The sequence below is a fragment of the Vigna unguiculata genome, chromosome 7 (genome assembly GCF_004118075.2).
Source record: "Vigna unguiculata cultivar IT97K-499-35 chromosome 7, ASM411807v1, whole genome shotgun sequence".
Classification (NCBI taxonomy): domain Eukaryota; kingdom Viridiplantae; phylum Streptophyta; class Magnoliopsida; order Fabales; family Fabaceae; genus Vigna; species Vigna unguiculata.
Genome location: NC_040285.1, coordinates 30,701,183 through 30,717,729, shown reverse-complemented (window position 1 = coordinate 30,717,729; position 16,547 = coordinate 30,701,183). Strand labels below are relative to the sequence as shown.

At 26.0% G+C, this 16,547-nt stretch overlaps 1 protein-coding gene across 2 annotated transcripts; it reads left to right on the top strand.

Moving 5' to 3' along the window:
- Window positions 1-13,055: 13,055 nt before the first annotated feature.
- Window positions 13,056-15,524, top strand: LOC114190373 (ras-related protein RABC2a-like). Of its 2 annotated transcripts, none has more exons than XM_028079224.1 (6): window positions 13,056-13,454; window positions 14,147-14,215; window positions 14,420-14,464; window positions 14,620-14,741; window positions 14,909-15,037; window positions 15,160-15,524. In XM_028079224.1, the coding sequence occupies exons 1-6, from the start codon at window positions 13,304-13,306 to the stop codon at window positions 15,262-15,264; spliced, it is 621 nt and encodes a 206-aa protein (XP_027935025.1). In that variant the 5' UTR covers window positions 13,056-13,303; the 3' UTR covers window positions 15,265-15,524. The 2 variants fall into 2 exon arrangements, with proteins under 2 accessions (XP_027935025.1, XP_027935023.1); XM_028079222.1 differs by having other exon boundaries at window positions 13,058-13,454; window positions 14,420-14,485.
- The last annotated feature ends 1,023 nt before the right edge of the window (window positions 15,525-16,547 follow it).

Genomic DNA, 16,547 nt, shown 5'->3' with positions numbered 1-16,547 from the left:
AAATCTCACTCTTTTATTTAATATCAAATTTGTCCGTATACATTAAATACGCACTGAAATCAATTAAATTGTAAACGTTCATTAAATTAATTATTGATTGTTAATTTATTTCAAACAGTTATATTAAAATAAAAAACGTATTTACAAATATTTAATTTCTAAAATTTTGAAATATTGAGGTATCATGATATATTATTGAATAAAATTTAAATATAAATTTTCCTCTGTTTCAATTTATATTTAAATAATTTCATTAACTAAGCTTGCAGTAAAAATTATTTTGATAATAAATCTCTGAACAAAATATCTACATACTAATTAAACATCTTATTACATATGACATAACATGTAATATCTATTTATATAAAAAATATTTAACATGTTAATCTTTTGGATAATACACTAAAATATTTAATTATTTTATTCTCATCTTGAAAATGTAATCACATTGAATTTCAACCATTGGTGTTGTCTTGTGTGTGAGTTTATTATTTTATTTATACTTTTTAAGTATTATTTGCCAAGACTAATACAGATGAATAATTTTGTTAACAAGTGAAAATATTACAATTATTGTAAAATAAAAACATAATATATTGGATAAATTTAAATATATATATATAACCATACTCTGTAGGTTAACATTTCAATATAAAAGAGGTTGATTGATTTTTGATTTTAAGATTTGAATTAATTGAGTGAACTACATATTCAGTGTAAATTTAATATAGAGAAGAAGTGTGAGTTTAATTTATTAATAAATTTATTTTCATTAAAATGTATTAAATGTTTTTTTAAAACAATTCATTGAATGTTGAATTATTCAAATGATAAAACTGCAACTAAATTATTTGTTTAAGAAAACATTTAATTCAATTGTTTGTTTTTTTTACATGTTCTAAGAATTCAGTTTCCATTTCTTATTTTTCCTGTCTTGGTTGCCTATCAAATCAAATGGATTGTTATATTTAATTTGGACTATCAGTCCAAAGTAATACATAATATAAATAATTTTATAAATTGATGATATTTATGATATTACTTAATCATATCCATAATTTTCTGTCTTTTCAATTATCACATAATTAATAACTATTTAAGAAAATCAATTAAAATTTTTTAATGAGTATTTGAATAAAATATACAAATATAAATATTCCTGCATTTTTGTGAGAATGTTCCATGATATTTTTTATTGTGTTGTATGTGTGATATTTATCCTTTTTCATATGTGATAAAATAGCAAGGATGTCATAACTAATAATAATAATGATATAATAGTTACAAAATAATAAAAATTAAATATGATAATTAAATTAATTGTATATATTTTTCTAGAATTTTATGTAATTATCATTGTATTTACTAATATTATTACTTAGTGTATTAGTCTGATGTCAGATTTCACATTATTGTATAAAGTTAGGATTGATATTATATATGTATGGGATATTATATGTTTATCTTAAAAATAATATATATATATATATATATATATATATATATTAAAAAATTATGATATTTTTTTAAAACATGATAATTATATTATTGTTATGATTCCAAATTAAAATTACATGTATTTAATTTTGTATTCAATTTGTCAACATAAAAATACAAAAAATTATATATTATATTTATTGTAAAAATATTATTATTATATATATTAGATTCTTTATTAATAAATATCGGTAAAATAAAATATCTCAAAGTATTATAAATATATACATGATCTAAATTGAAATATTGGTATATCTTTACACTATTTTAAAAAAATAGTATAGAGATATAAAATGATGATGATTTTTTTAAATAAATATGTCAATAGATACAATTTTATATTTTGTTTAAAAGATAATTTAAATTTTAGTCTCTACCTATTTCATAATTTCTTTTCTTGCAAAACAAGAAAATTTGAAATCCTAAGGAAAAACAAAAGTTTAGGATGTGTCCAAAGCTTTATCAAATAATAATATTTATTATTAATTATGTTTTTAGTCCCTAAATTTTGATATAAAATTGAAATTTCGTTTGTTTCAAAATTTTAATATATTTGGTTCCTAAACTTTAAAAATGAATAGATATAGTCATTTTAGTCTAATTACATTAAATATTTTTTACATGTCAAATGTATTTTTTCAGAAAATATTGAATAAAAATGTTTTAAATTATGTAAACAACTTAAATACTAACATAAAATTATTTAATACGTAATTCAGTTAAAAGAGTATACTGATTCATTTTAAAAGTTTTGAAACTAAAATATATTAAAATTTCATATCAAACCAAATTTTAATTTCGTATTAAAATTTAATAACTAAAAATATAGTTAATCCTAATATTTAAAATAAAAAAGAATAGTAAAAGAATTCTTTAATTTAAAAAGTATCAAATAAACATTAAGTAAAACAAAAGCAATATATATATATATATATATATATATATATATATATATATATATATATTACGGTGTATGTTTATGCTTAAACAAAATTATGTACTTGTATATCATTTTTTAAAACTCATATACCAGCATCATTACGGTATATAAATGTAATTTCTGGATAGAATTAAACTGGTATTAATAATTAATAATACACAACTAAAAGGCAAAAAGGAAAAAGACATTGATGCAATGCAATTTGTGCTCTGTAACCCTATCCAATTCCAACAACGTCTCTTTTTTTCTCCGTTTAATTTGATTTTTTACCTTTCACTGTGATTTAGTTCTTCGAGGTCTATCTCTGTAATCCACTACTCAACCACACATACATGTACCTTGTAACCAGAGTTACCAAGTACATAGTCAATTTTACCCTTTATAATGTTACTCTTCATATTATCCTACTAAATTTATCACCTAACTCAACTAAAGTTTTTTCAAGTTTATATCAATTTTAATTTTTGTATATTTGACAATTCTTTTTACTCAATGTTATGTTTGGTTTTAGATAAAAAAAATATATGTGTAGTGAAACAGTTTTATAAATGATTAAAAAATTTTACTTTTTAAAATTATTTTGGTATAGATAAAATAAATAAAAGGAAAAGAAGATAAAATAAATGAAAAATTTATTGAAATGGAAAACTATTTGGTTATAAATATGTCTATTTATTATTCATAATATTAATTAGTATTTATTAATATTATATATTGTTTATCATTATGTATAACTAGATATAAAAAAAATCTTATTTTATTTGTTATGCAAACTTTATTAATAATATAGTAGGTAAAACTGTTTTATTTATTTTTTCTTATATTATCCTCCTTTAAAAAAAATTCAAAAAATTTTCTCTTTCAATCCTTCCTTTTTTTCTTGCTTATAAGTCTTTTATTTTCTCGATATTTATTTGTTTCCTCAGTTGCTTACTCAACATTTCTTCGGTCTTAAATTTAAATTATGTCAACTTTAAATAAAAATATCTTAAGAAAATTAAATTAAATAAATAATTTTTTGAATTAAAATTAATATTTCATTGATATGTTAATAATAAAAAATATTACAATTTAAAATATTATGATAAAAATTATAAACGCATATATAAATTTTCAATGTTTACAATAAAATAAGTAAAATAAAATAAACAAAAAATAAACTTATAATTAAAATGTAATAATATCTCAAAGAATTATTAAAGTTAATATAATCAGCTATAATTATAATAAAAAATTTAACTATATAATTAATTATATGCGCATTTATTCACATATATTACTAAACTAAGAGTGGTGAAATAGTAGCAGATTAACGGGTGAAAACTCCGAAATATGGTGCGCGCGTGGGTCTCTGTTTCTGCATTTCAAAATTCTGAGTTTCAAAATCAATAGATCATCTTCTGCATGTGTTGCACGTGTAATAGTCTCAGTATACGTGTAACAATCATACTACACATATCTTATGGTATATAACATGTCTTTAGTCTTTATTTTTTATTTTTTAAATTTAAATAACATCTCAAAAACATTAATTAGGTTATTATGATAATTAAAAATAAATTTATTAGTAATTAATAATAATAATGACTTTATTATAATAATATTAATATACTTTAATTACACTCTAAAAATATATAGAAAATATGTATTTTTTAAAATTTGTTATAGTCACCCTGAAAAGGACAACGGTCACCCAAAGTGCTTATACTTTGAATCCAGGTGTTTGACCACAATTACAAATGTTGATATACTTGAATGCGTAAAAGTTACTAAATCAGAATCTGTACTTTATTTAAAAAAAACAAAACACAATAACAATAACATAATCCATGATATCTAAGTATATAAAAAAATTACTACATAGGGAATTTTTTAATTATCAATATTTAGTTTATGAAGATAAACATTTTTATTTATTTCTGGTCAACTGTACGATATGTTAAGTATAAAAAAAATATCCAAAATAAGAAGAGACTAGTATGGATAGAATATAAAAATAAGAGTATTTAAAAAAGAAAAAGAATAAAATTATCATGTAATGGTTAATTTTAAAAATTGATAAGAAATTTATTATTATTAGAAAGTAATGAATTATTTAGTAATGAATTATTTTAAAATATATGATTTAATATTTTAATTATGCTCTAAATATAAGGTAGGCCAATAATTTACTATTATTTTATTGTCATCTACAATAATCAACAATTCATGCTTTAAAAAGAACACATTATCCGTCATGCCTAAAAAATATGAATTTATTTTCCTTAATTTTCTTTTTATGTGTCACAACTTTAATATATTATTTATATCTTTTGCTAGAAAATATTCTTTCTAGATTCCTCAACATTATCATTTTATTCCTCTATATTAATTTTTAATTTTGGATTTCATCAACACAAATATCATATCTTTTCATTTATTTGTATTATTATTTTTTTTTAACACTTAATATTATATTGTCTGGTCTAATAATAAAAATCTAGTTGCCCTATCACAAATTCTAAACAAGTTCACATACGTACATATCGAAGTATTAATGTTTTAACAAGGAAATATAACAAGAAAATGAATAAGTGACAAAAATACATAAATTATGAAAAACATAATCTTGAATCAAAATTTTCTGAGATCTACTCCTATATTCGATTTTATAGCACTAGATGAGTTCATATAAATTTGAAACTCAAGTTAAACAATCGTCTAATATATAATATAATATTATAAAAAAATATTTCACTTGTGAGAACTTAGAAAATTGTGTTTTAAGAGTGATTGAGTTTTAAAATAAGGAGATCCTATAATTTTAATAATAAAAAATTTATGTATAAATAGAAATTTTATAAAAGAATCTCATTACTTAGAAAACATTCTATTTATCCAAAAACACCCTTATAAAAATTATTTTCTTTCTATCTAAAGTTCCTCATCCTATGTTAATCTTTCTAAAATCAGAGACCGATAGAGTGATGCCTCTGGCGAGACCTCCACTTATGTCCAATTAGCTTCTTCAATTAAGTAAGTTGATTTCAATCATTCTTAGACATGCATGTGAGAAATTTAGCTCACATGTGACTTCTAAATCCTTCTCATGAGTCTCTACTGATGAGTGGTGTCAATGATATGTTCTGATCATGTTTGTGTTGTCCTAAGTTGTGTCGATGCGTTTAGATAGCTTAAAGGAGGAATTTGATACTCCTTGATCATTTTGATTCATCCTTCAAGTAAGAGAAGATAATTATATTGTGTTTAAGTTGTAGAAATACTAGATTGGTAAATTGCATGATTTTACTAAGATTGTCCTGTGAAGTTAAGCTGTTGCACGTTTCATGATGTATGAATTTGGGTGTTGTTAAGTATGATGTTGCTTACTTAGAAGCATTTGTGGCTTTGATAATTCTTTTAGACCAATTTGTACTGTGAAATTGAATTTGGTATGAGTTGGACATTTGTGTCAACTATGGAGCTGCTAACCTTATTGGAAAGACATAATTATGCAAAATTATGCAAGCTCGCTGGTCGAGGATGAGCTCGCTAAATCCAAAGTCAAGGACTCATTAATTTGGAAGTCGCTAAGGGAATACCTACTCGCTTAACGAATCCAAAGTTAGAGAGTTTGTTGACTTTAAAGGCGTGGTCGAGAACGCTATCGTTGAGCGAATTTTAGAGGAATTTGCCTTTGAGGGTTATAGTGATTCACTCGCTGGACGAGTCACTTGGTCGTTGGATGAGTGAACTTTTGTGCACTTTTCGCCTAACAAATAAATTGTCTCGCTAAGCGAATGCATCAGAGTATATCAATCATCTTTATATGAAATTTTGCAGCATGTTGTAGCAAGTGTCAACTATTGCTTAAGTAATGATTGGTGTATGTGATTGATTTGAGAATTATTATATGATTGTGAATATGATAAATGATGAAGTTGTCAGGATTTCAAGGAGAAATTATATGATAGGGGTATTTAGTGTACGCATTGACATAAGGATTCAATATGGAGGTATCATTTATCTAAATAATTATTCACACTCAAGTAGAGTTGAGTATGTTATGTGGTGAAGAGAAAAAAAAGGTTATAGTCAAAGTAAAGTAGAATAGAGTAGATTATGTGCTAAACTATAAAAAATTGACGAGATAAAAAAAAAAAAGAGGTCAACTTATTATTTAAGTTTTGAGTTTGATGCAATTATGTATTTTTTTTCCTGGTATTTTTTGATGAAATATAGATTTTTTTTACTGTGTTACATGCTTCACCAAAATATGCATGTAATTAACTTTGTTTTTCAATAACAATGAAATAATTCAACTCATGTTGTTGATCCTCTTGAAATACAAGACAATATAAATTCGAGTATAATAAAATTAATATAAAATTGTTAATTATTTTTTATAATTTATTTATTTCTTTAAGTTTTTTTACAGTTTTTACCTCTTTAAAATATTAAAGATGCTGTAAAAAATTTACCATGACAAATTGCTTTATGACATTTAAAATTGATTTTTTATAATGATTTTGCAACTGTCATAATTTTCTTCTAATCTTGTAAAAACATGTTCTTATTTTTTTATATTTAATAAAATGATTTAGTATCAATTTCATGCTTACAAAAGACAATATATTATACATATATATTAGAAATAAAAATCCATATACTTCAATTACTACGTATCCATAACTTTTTTTTCTTCTTTTGTTAAACTCCACATATAAATTTAGTGCAATGTATTGTATCACTAAAAAGATGAGTGGAAATAGGTGGCTCTATCATTATCATAGGGTCAAACATTAACACTTCAATACTATATAGTGTAAGTAGTTAATTGGTGATTAGTGACGTTCAACAAATTCAACTTATACATGCCATGTATGTCACTATCCCATTATATTTTCTGTCCCCATTACACCATCATGCATCTCCCTTCATCAGATCAAATTCAAACTTCTCAAAATCTAATTTATACTATAAATAAATTAGTTTGATCAAAATCTCCTATTTAACTATAATTTAATGTCAAAATGAGTTGATTAGGGCAACTTTCAATTTTCATGTCCAAAACGGAAAAAAATCGATGTTTCAACAGAGAATCTAAACATTCTTTCAGATTAATTACAACGTCCAATGATTAGGTAAATGAATAATTAAAAAAAAATGGAATGGTATGGTATAAAAACATAAACATTACACTAAAAATAACATTTTTAACGACACTATTTTAAGAGTGTTTGTGAGACTAAAATAGTTAACAAACATTCATTGAACAAGTGTTATATCTTTTTCATATCTAAAGGTGACTCACCTTAGATAACGTTTCCTTAAAATACAACTTTATTAAAGAAGGTTGAACCATAACAAAAAGGAAATCCATTACATTCTATAAAAAAAAAATCCACATCATGAATTTGAGTATATAACATCCAAATCTAAACAACACGTCCTTTTCAGAAAGATTTACTTAGGTTATCATTCCTAAACACTTTTAATAAAAATAATGTTATTATTTTCCTTTTATCCAAACTCTTTTGTTTCCTTTTTTTTTTTTATCATACCTAACATTTTCTTTGTATTCCACCTCTTAAAGTTGAGTAATGTGTCCCTCCATAGCTTGAAATCAAAGTGCTAATAGTCACGTAACAGCACTTCCCTATGCCACCAAAACTGTGTAAGGACCCGTAGGTCTTTTTGTTTTCTTTTATTCATTTACTTCGTCACCCTTCTCTTTGATTCTTTAGTTTCTATTTATTATTTTTCTGATTTTCTATAATTGTTTCTCATCATTATCTGAAACATTCTTTTATCCTTTTCTCCGATATAGATGGTTAGCTAGAAAGTGATCTAAGTAAGGTATATCTTCAACCAATTGAAATTGAAATTTGGATTATAATATTCTTTTTTACTCTAAAGTCCTTTATTCGTTTTTTTAGGATCCATTTGATGTTAAGTTTGTAAAATAGAGTTCGTTGAAATTTTTTTTAACAAACAAACTCAAGTCGTCAGGGTGGATGACGCCATTACAGATGAAGTGTCCTCCGGCCGGTTTCTCTTTTTTCTTTTTTTAAAAGCAAAATCATCCTATGTGAGACGGTTTCTGTTACGTGATGACGACTTCACTTTTCTTTTTTTTTTCTGTGACATTGCAGTTTTATATATTTTTTTTTCAAATTTTTTACTTTTATTTTTTTTACATTGCTTTGCAAAATAACAATGATAAAGCAAAAGAAAGTTGTCTGCTACAAAGATTCACTTATTCAGAACACAATAGTTGTTGTTGCAAGGGAAGAAAAGCATAAAAATGAGTGAAAATTTTGAAAAAAAAAATATAAAATTGCAACGTCAAACAAAAAGAATGAAAAGTGAAGTCGTCATGTTAGAGGACGACTTGACTTTTCACGTAACTAGAAATCATCCTCACATAAGACGACTTTGCTTTTTTGAAAAAAAAAAAGAGAAGAGAAACCGGCTGGGTGGAAGACGACTTCACTTATAATGTTGTTCTCCACCCTAACGATTTGACCTTGGAAAAAAATTTCAACGAACCCTATTTTACAAATTTAATAATAAATAGACCTTGAAATACAACAAAGCCTCTTATTCTTACTTATTTTATAGGTTAGTAATTTGACTGATCGTTTTCATTAAAAGAAAAACTATTCTTTTAACTAGTCTAACTTTTAATGAGTTTAGTTGATTTGGTGATGTTTCTTTAGATTGCTAGAACTTTCAGTGTGATTTCAAGTCCTCCTTTTTATGTAACTTGAGAAACAAGCAATGGTTAGATAATAGAATCAATCTTGAATTATAGACAAATTTAGTTATATTGTAAGATTGTTGAATGTTATCGGGATAAGAATTACTAAAATTATAAAATTAATTATATACATTTAAATCTATTAATTTATTATTGCATTATTGGAATGTGAAATTTGTTTTGAGAGGGACATATGGAAAAATAGTTGCATTAGACAAATTTTACACTCAATTAATGTAAAATTATTGTTAAAAGATGTTATAAAGAATGATAAAATTGTTTCATGAACCTATTGGCCTATTGGTCTTGTTGGTTTTATTTATGTTATTTAAGCGATTTTAGAACAATAATCATCAACTTAGATATAGCGTTCACTTAATTGAGTGATAACTTTTATTGTTCAAGTTGTAATTTGAAATTTGAGTTAAATATGTGTTGCATTAGTTATTAGTTATTAGTTTATTTGTCCTCTAAAGCAAACTTTTATTTGCTCAAGGCATGATGTCACAACTTGAAGAAGGAAAAATCGATATTAACTTACCTTTTCTTTTAGTTGTTTCAATAAGAATATATAAATTATCCTTTTCAATAAAAAAACAAGTTCACTTTTGAGATCCACTTAAAATATTGTATTTTATAGAACTTTAAAACTTGTACTATTGTATTTTGTTTTCTAAACTCAATCCACTTTATAATTATATATATATATATATATATATATGATTTATTTGTGTATAATAATGTGGAGTTTTGAGTTTTTTTTTATGTTAAAAGTATTTGAAAATTTAAAGATTGTTAGTGTGGTCATAGAAAGTTAACGTGACTTTTAAAGAAATGTAGATGTAGAAAGTTAACGTTGCTGTGTGGACACGACGAAGAGGAAATGAATTTGAGAATATTACTTTAGGTTGTTGCGTGAACACAGTAGTAGCAGTATCATGTATTAGGAATTATTAATAGATGATGTTCATTTTTTAGCAAATTATGTGGGTATGCCTATCCTCTATTCCTGCACCACTTCACTCAAATACACTAATATATATATATATATATATATATATATATATATATATATATATATATATATATATATATATATATATATATATATATATATAGCTTGCCAAACAAATGACTTGTGTGACCACAGGGACAAAAGTATTTTAAAATACTAAAAATGATCCTACTTTTACCTTATACACTTTATGGTCTTGTGAAGTTATGCAATGGTTAACACTTGGGGAATCAAACCCCACTTTCACAATTTTAGTGAAGTTATTTCTCAACTTTTCATCATTTATTTTAATTTTAGGGAATCAAACCAAGGCATTGTAACCCTATTATAAAATGTTTACTCAATAAATTATGAGTTTTTATATTTTATAGAGAGATTACATGATTTTAGTCAAACAATTATAAGACATTTGATATAATTTTTAACTTAAAATTTTAACAAAAATTTTATGAGTCTTCCATTTTATATGTTATATGTATAATTTTATCATTTTTATCTTATATGATACTTAAACTCACACTTAAATTATTTTTAACAATAAATAGTGTTATTCATAAGTTGGATAAATTTATAAAATTATTATAACTTGATGCGTTTTAACTTTTTTAAATGTTCGATTTTAAATTTCAGTATTGAGTCTCAAAGATATTTACAATAAAATTTTCGACAATCAAATTAATTGTTAAATGTGAAGATATTGTTTTCAAAGAGGTAATTTAATTTAGAACAATAACTAATATTTTTATCTTGGGGACTCACCTATTTATACATGGACCATTAAAGAAGATCTAAACATGAGTTAATAAGGATTTAGTCATTCCTTTCTTCTTAGAGTTGTTCAATTACATGTGTTTTAATGTTAATGGTACATTGATGAGATTGTCTATGTTTTAATGATAATGTTACACTGATGACATTGTCTATGTGTGTGTTGGTTGTGATTGTTGAAAACTCTACCTATTTTGCCATGTATTACCGGAATGCTAAAATAATTAGGATATTTTCTTAAATTCTCTTAACTAACATTAATTGGATTAAACTCATATAAGGGCTTAAGATTTTGTGTTGAGTTCGATAAATTAAGGGATGTAAATGTTAAGGAATCGAATATAATCTAATAATGTAAATTTGATATTCATTCAATAGACTTATTATATTACACTTGAAGTATTAGTAATAGAAACCTAATGCTTGTTGACCATAATTTCTATTGCGTGATGCATTTCATTATTTCTTTGTGTATAAACCGTTTAGTGGTAAAATTTGTTATCATATTTTTTTTCTCTCTTTTAAGTCTTTATTTTATTATTTCATTAATTTTCTAATTAAAATTTACGTGTTAAAAGTGGAGAAAGACCAAATTAATATTGAGATCATTATCACCTCACGCTTTGTTCTCTATAGTACTTAATCACTTATTACAAGAGATTTTAGTTTCAAATTGAAGTAAGATATCATCATGTGTTGATTATATGGATTAGCAGCTCAACACGCAATAACTACCATTGCTTTTCTCTATTCATTTTTTCATGTTCACTACTCTTAATCAGTAGTAAATTTACATTTATAATAAACAATTTGACCAATAAATTCATCACATTTATTCTAATCTTAATTTCATCTAAACACCAAAATATAATTATTAATTACTATATGACGTCACTAAACTTTACCTAATTCCATTCAAAGCTCAAATCATATATATATATATATATATATATATATATATATATATATATATATATATATATATATATATATATATATATATATATATATATATAAAAGTTGGCACTTGTTGTGCAGAGGATGGTGACGCAAATTTGCACGAATTTGTCGTTAATTTTCCAAAATGTTGTGTTTCTTTGATGCTACAGATTATAGTTTAATTTTTGTATGAGTGTTCGTAGTTTGGTTTGATAAGATTAAAATGTACAACATGGATGATTCACTTCTGAAAACATTCTTTCTAGAAACTCTTCCTATTTTGTTTTGGACATTATTCAGGTAATTTCAAACACATTATCAGTTATTTTGAACTCAACAAAGTATTTAACTATAGAGAGTTTTTCTTAAAAAAAGAAGAAGACAAATATGGAAACTTCCATAAGCACGGAATTGATATTGCTTTTGCTTTAGTTCTATGCTTATTTTTGATGTACTAGTTACATGCTCTTTTTATCTAGTTTGTTGCTTTGTTTGTAGCTTCCTTCTAGGAAGGAAATTTCTGTAGAAAATGTCTGGACAATGACATTTACCTCTTTACAAGAAAAATGAAGGAGTTATTTCAATTAATTTGATAAACTAAACCTTTTTAGTACATTATCATTTCCCTTCTTGTGAGTTTATTCATCAACCAACCTAAATTTCACTAACTGATAAACATGCCCAGATTAAGGGGTTTTTCTTTTAAAATAAAGAACAGTTTTGATCAAATTTTGATATTAATTGGAGTTTTCTTTGACCATTTTAAACACACAATTCAAGAATCAATATAGTATATTTTAAATAAACAAGTTATTTAAATATTGTCCAAATCTCAACCCAAATCATTGATATACAACACTCATACAAACATTTCTTAATTTTCTTTATAATAATTACTGGTTTTACATTTATAATTAATTTTTATTAAAAGGATGTAAAGAAAAAATATTTCATATCTTGAAGTAAAATGGAGTGAGTAGTTAAGAAGAAGGAAGGAAAAATGATGATGTGTGGTTTTTGTTTCACAAACCATTGAGTGAGAAGGAGACAAAACACTAATATGGCCGGCACACTTGAAAGAACAAAGTCCCATGTTGTGTGAAACAAGAAACGCGCGTGAACTCAATCCAAATCCATCCTTAATAAATAAAAAAAGAGAAGAAAAAAGTGCACAAGGAAGAAAGAGGACATTTGTCCTAACCATTGTGAATTGATCTTCTTGGACCAAACTCTCAACCGCCTGAACTATCTTCCCAACCTCATCTTTCTCTCTTCTTCAAACAAAAATCTTTGCTTTCTCAAATTTTCACCATTTTTCTTTCACGATTCTTCGCCCTTTCTCTGAAAAAGAGAGAGAAAATCATGGTCCAATTTTGAAGGTGGTAAAACACAGAAATAAAACATGGGTTCTGCTTCAAGAGTTGGCAGTAGCAGCTACGATTACTCCTTCAAGGTTCTTTTGATCGGAGATTCCGCTGTTGGCAAGAGTAGTCTTCTCCTCAGCTTCATCTCCAATTCTAACAACTCTATCCATGATCTCTCCCCCACCATTGGTACTGTCTTTCTTTTGTTTCTGTTCTGTGAATTTGGTTCCTTTTTGCTTTCTTGCTTCCGATAATGGAACAAGGTGGCACAGGATTGTGCTTTGTTCTTGCAAATTCAACACCTTTATCAAAACTTCCGTCAAACAATGATGAGGGTCTCTTTGTTGAAAAGTTTTCATTTAAAGTGCCATGCATTCTTGTGGAAAGTGTTTACGGAGTCAAGTCAGCTTTCTTTCAGTTTTCAGATATATTTTGTGGACCTTTTTGGTGGTTTATATTTTACTCTAATTTGTGGTTCCTTTTTATTTTTTATATTCGTATCTTCTTGTTGGACCATTTGCCAATTTTTGATTCTGTGGATTTGGACTGACTTGTGCCGGAGAAAAACTTTGTTAATCCATTTTGCGAACAACTTTTCTGAATTGTGAAAACAAATCTCTTATATGGTCTGCCCAGAATTGAAATTGGACTTGGTCATGTCTTTGAGAGGGTCTGATTTGTTTTTAACCCATTCTGGGAACATCTTTTCTCACAAGGTGTGCAAGATTTTATTTTCATTACATTTCAAGATTCTGTGATTCACGATTTTGTGAGGGAAATTTTCTTCCCAAAATCTTGAAAAACAATGTGGCATTTTTTTTTATTATTACAAAAAGTGGTATCAATTACATACTGAACTGTTGGTTCTTGAATCATTTAAGGTGTGGATTTCAAGATAAAGTTTTTCACAGTTGCTGGTAAGAGATTGAAGCTCACTATTTGGGACACAGGTAACAGATTTATAGTTTTCAATCATATTTTTTGCTGGAGGATTTTCCTTTTACTACCCCAGTTTTCTACTCACTGTGAACATTGTTGTAATGATAATATTGGTTATCACGTGGTTAAGAATTAGATCCTCAAGTTTGTGTTATTGAAACCTTGCAAGGGTGAGTTGTTGCCAACGGATTATAACTTTTATTCATTGTTTGCAGCTGGTCAAGAGAGGTTTGGAACAGTAATAAGTTCTTATTACAGAGGTGCACATGGAATCATTCTTGGTATTCTATCTATATCTATGTTCTTGAAAATAATGCTTGTACTTGCATGAATATTTGCTGCTAGTTATACTTTTTAAGATTTTGCCTTTATTGTCTGCATAACCTTTTCTTTTTTCCTTCTATTTTCTTTTTAGTCTATGATGTGACACGACGCGAGACATTTACAAATCTCATCGATATATGGGCAAAAGAAGTTGAGCTTTATTCTACTAATCATGACAGCATCAAAATTCTTGTTGGCAATAAAGTGGATAAGGTAAAAGACTGAAACCATAGAGCTTATGCTATCTTTTTTCTCATACTATCTGATTTAGAAGTAATAGTTTGTTTTGGAATTGGAATAGAACTTCAATTTGTTCCTGAGTATTATTCTCTTGCATTTCATTGTTTGGATTTTGAAGACTGAGTTGTGTTATTTTTCAGGAGAGTGAAAGAGCTGTAAGCAAAGAAGAGGGAATGGCTCTTGCACAGCAACATAGATGCTTGTTCCTAGAATGTAGTGCTAAAACTAGAGAAAATGTTCAGCAATGCTTTAATGATCTCTCATTGAAGGTATATATATAATCATATCTGATATTGAATCTCTTTCTCTCTGTTCTTCATGTAATTCCTTAAACTTTTAACAACTTGTGACTTGCTAAATTCTTTGTTCTTATTCCATTTAACATTTGCAGATATTAGATGTGCCAGGTTTAAGGGAAAAAGGGTCTCTTGCAGTGAGAAGGCAAAATCAAAAACACCTGTATGAGACATCTCAAAGAGGTGGATGCTGTTCTTAGTAAATATGCAGCACCATGAATGTTTGATAGATTTTTCAATAGGGATACTATAGTTACTAGCAGGTTTTTTGTATCATATCAATTGTCACATTCAGATAGTTTGGATGATCACATGCTCCATTTTATTTCTTTCATAACTTTCACAAGAGGATGCTTGAGATGGATATTGCCTTCTCATTATGTTTTGGCCTCTGTAGAACAAATTATATGGTAGCCAAGATGATCACTGAGCTTTTCAATATATTGTGTCTTTTTTCTTACTTTTCTGTTATAAATGTTTGGAAACACCTATGCTATTGTACATCTAGTGTAAATATATCTTCTTCTGTGAATGTACTAGGATTGGTTTGAGATTTGGTTAGGTTAGGTTGGGATATTCAGCAAAATTACGTGTATTTTTTATTTGGATGAGAACATGTTTTGTATTAATATCGTATCATATATTTGCATTTGCATTCAAACCTCAAAAAGCATTGATAATTGATGTCTTGGTTTATTCTACAATTTCTTCTTAATAGCTTTTACTTCTTGTCAAGTGAAAGTGTTATCATGGCATAGTATGAAATTAATCGAAGGCTTTTTCTTTATGCACCAATATAATTCCTAACTGCACTATCATTTTACCCTTCGTAAAGTGACTTCTTCTGGATTACTTGTTCTGGAAATCAGAACATGACTTCTGGAATTTCTGAAATATGATTTTTGGAATAGGATTTCTGTAACAAAACTTTTTGGAACATGCTTTTTGAAATAGATAAAATGTATTTTAAAATGAGTTTTCTTAAATAAAATTTATAGAATAAGTTTTTCAAAATATGAATGATTCCTTGTGGAATGAGCTTTATGGAACAAATTTGTGTTTAAAAAATTATACTATAATTTTTATTTTTTGGCTTTTATTATTCACTTTTTCACGTGGATTAGTATGAGTCATTGATTTATGTGATACATTAATTAAATTATGTCAAAAAATAAGAAATGAAAGTAAGAAAAAATAAAAATCATGGTATCATTGTCCTGTATGTTTTTCTTTCTCCTCTGGAAGAGTATAACAATGATGGAGAACGAAGGTACACTTGGAGGCAACGACAACACTGATGTGGTGCAACAAGGAAGGTATTTAATCTTTTTGCTATTTATACGGAGTGCAAGTAGTAATAATTGGGTGTAGAAAGAAAAACTCTCGTGTTGAATTGGGCCATTGAGAGATAGGGAGCCGAATCCAAATCCCTTGAAATGGTGTTGTTCCTCAAATTATAAAAATAATAATTAATATTTTGTAC

Coding starts and splice junctions, on each gene's coding strand:
- LOC114190373 (XM_028079222.1), top strand. CDS start 13,304: ATGGGTTCTGCTTCAAGAGTTGGCAGTAGCAGCTACGATTACTCCTTC. Junction 13,455..14,146: donor TGATCTCTCCCCCACCATTG/GTACTGTCTTTC, acceptor GAATCATTTAAG/GTGTGGATTTCAAGATAAAG. Junction 14,742..14,908: donor TTGGCAATAAAGTGGATAAG/GTAAAAGACTGA, acceptor GTTATTTTTCAG/GAGAGTGAAAGAGCTGTAAG.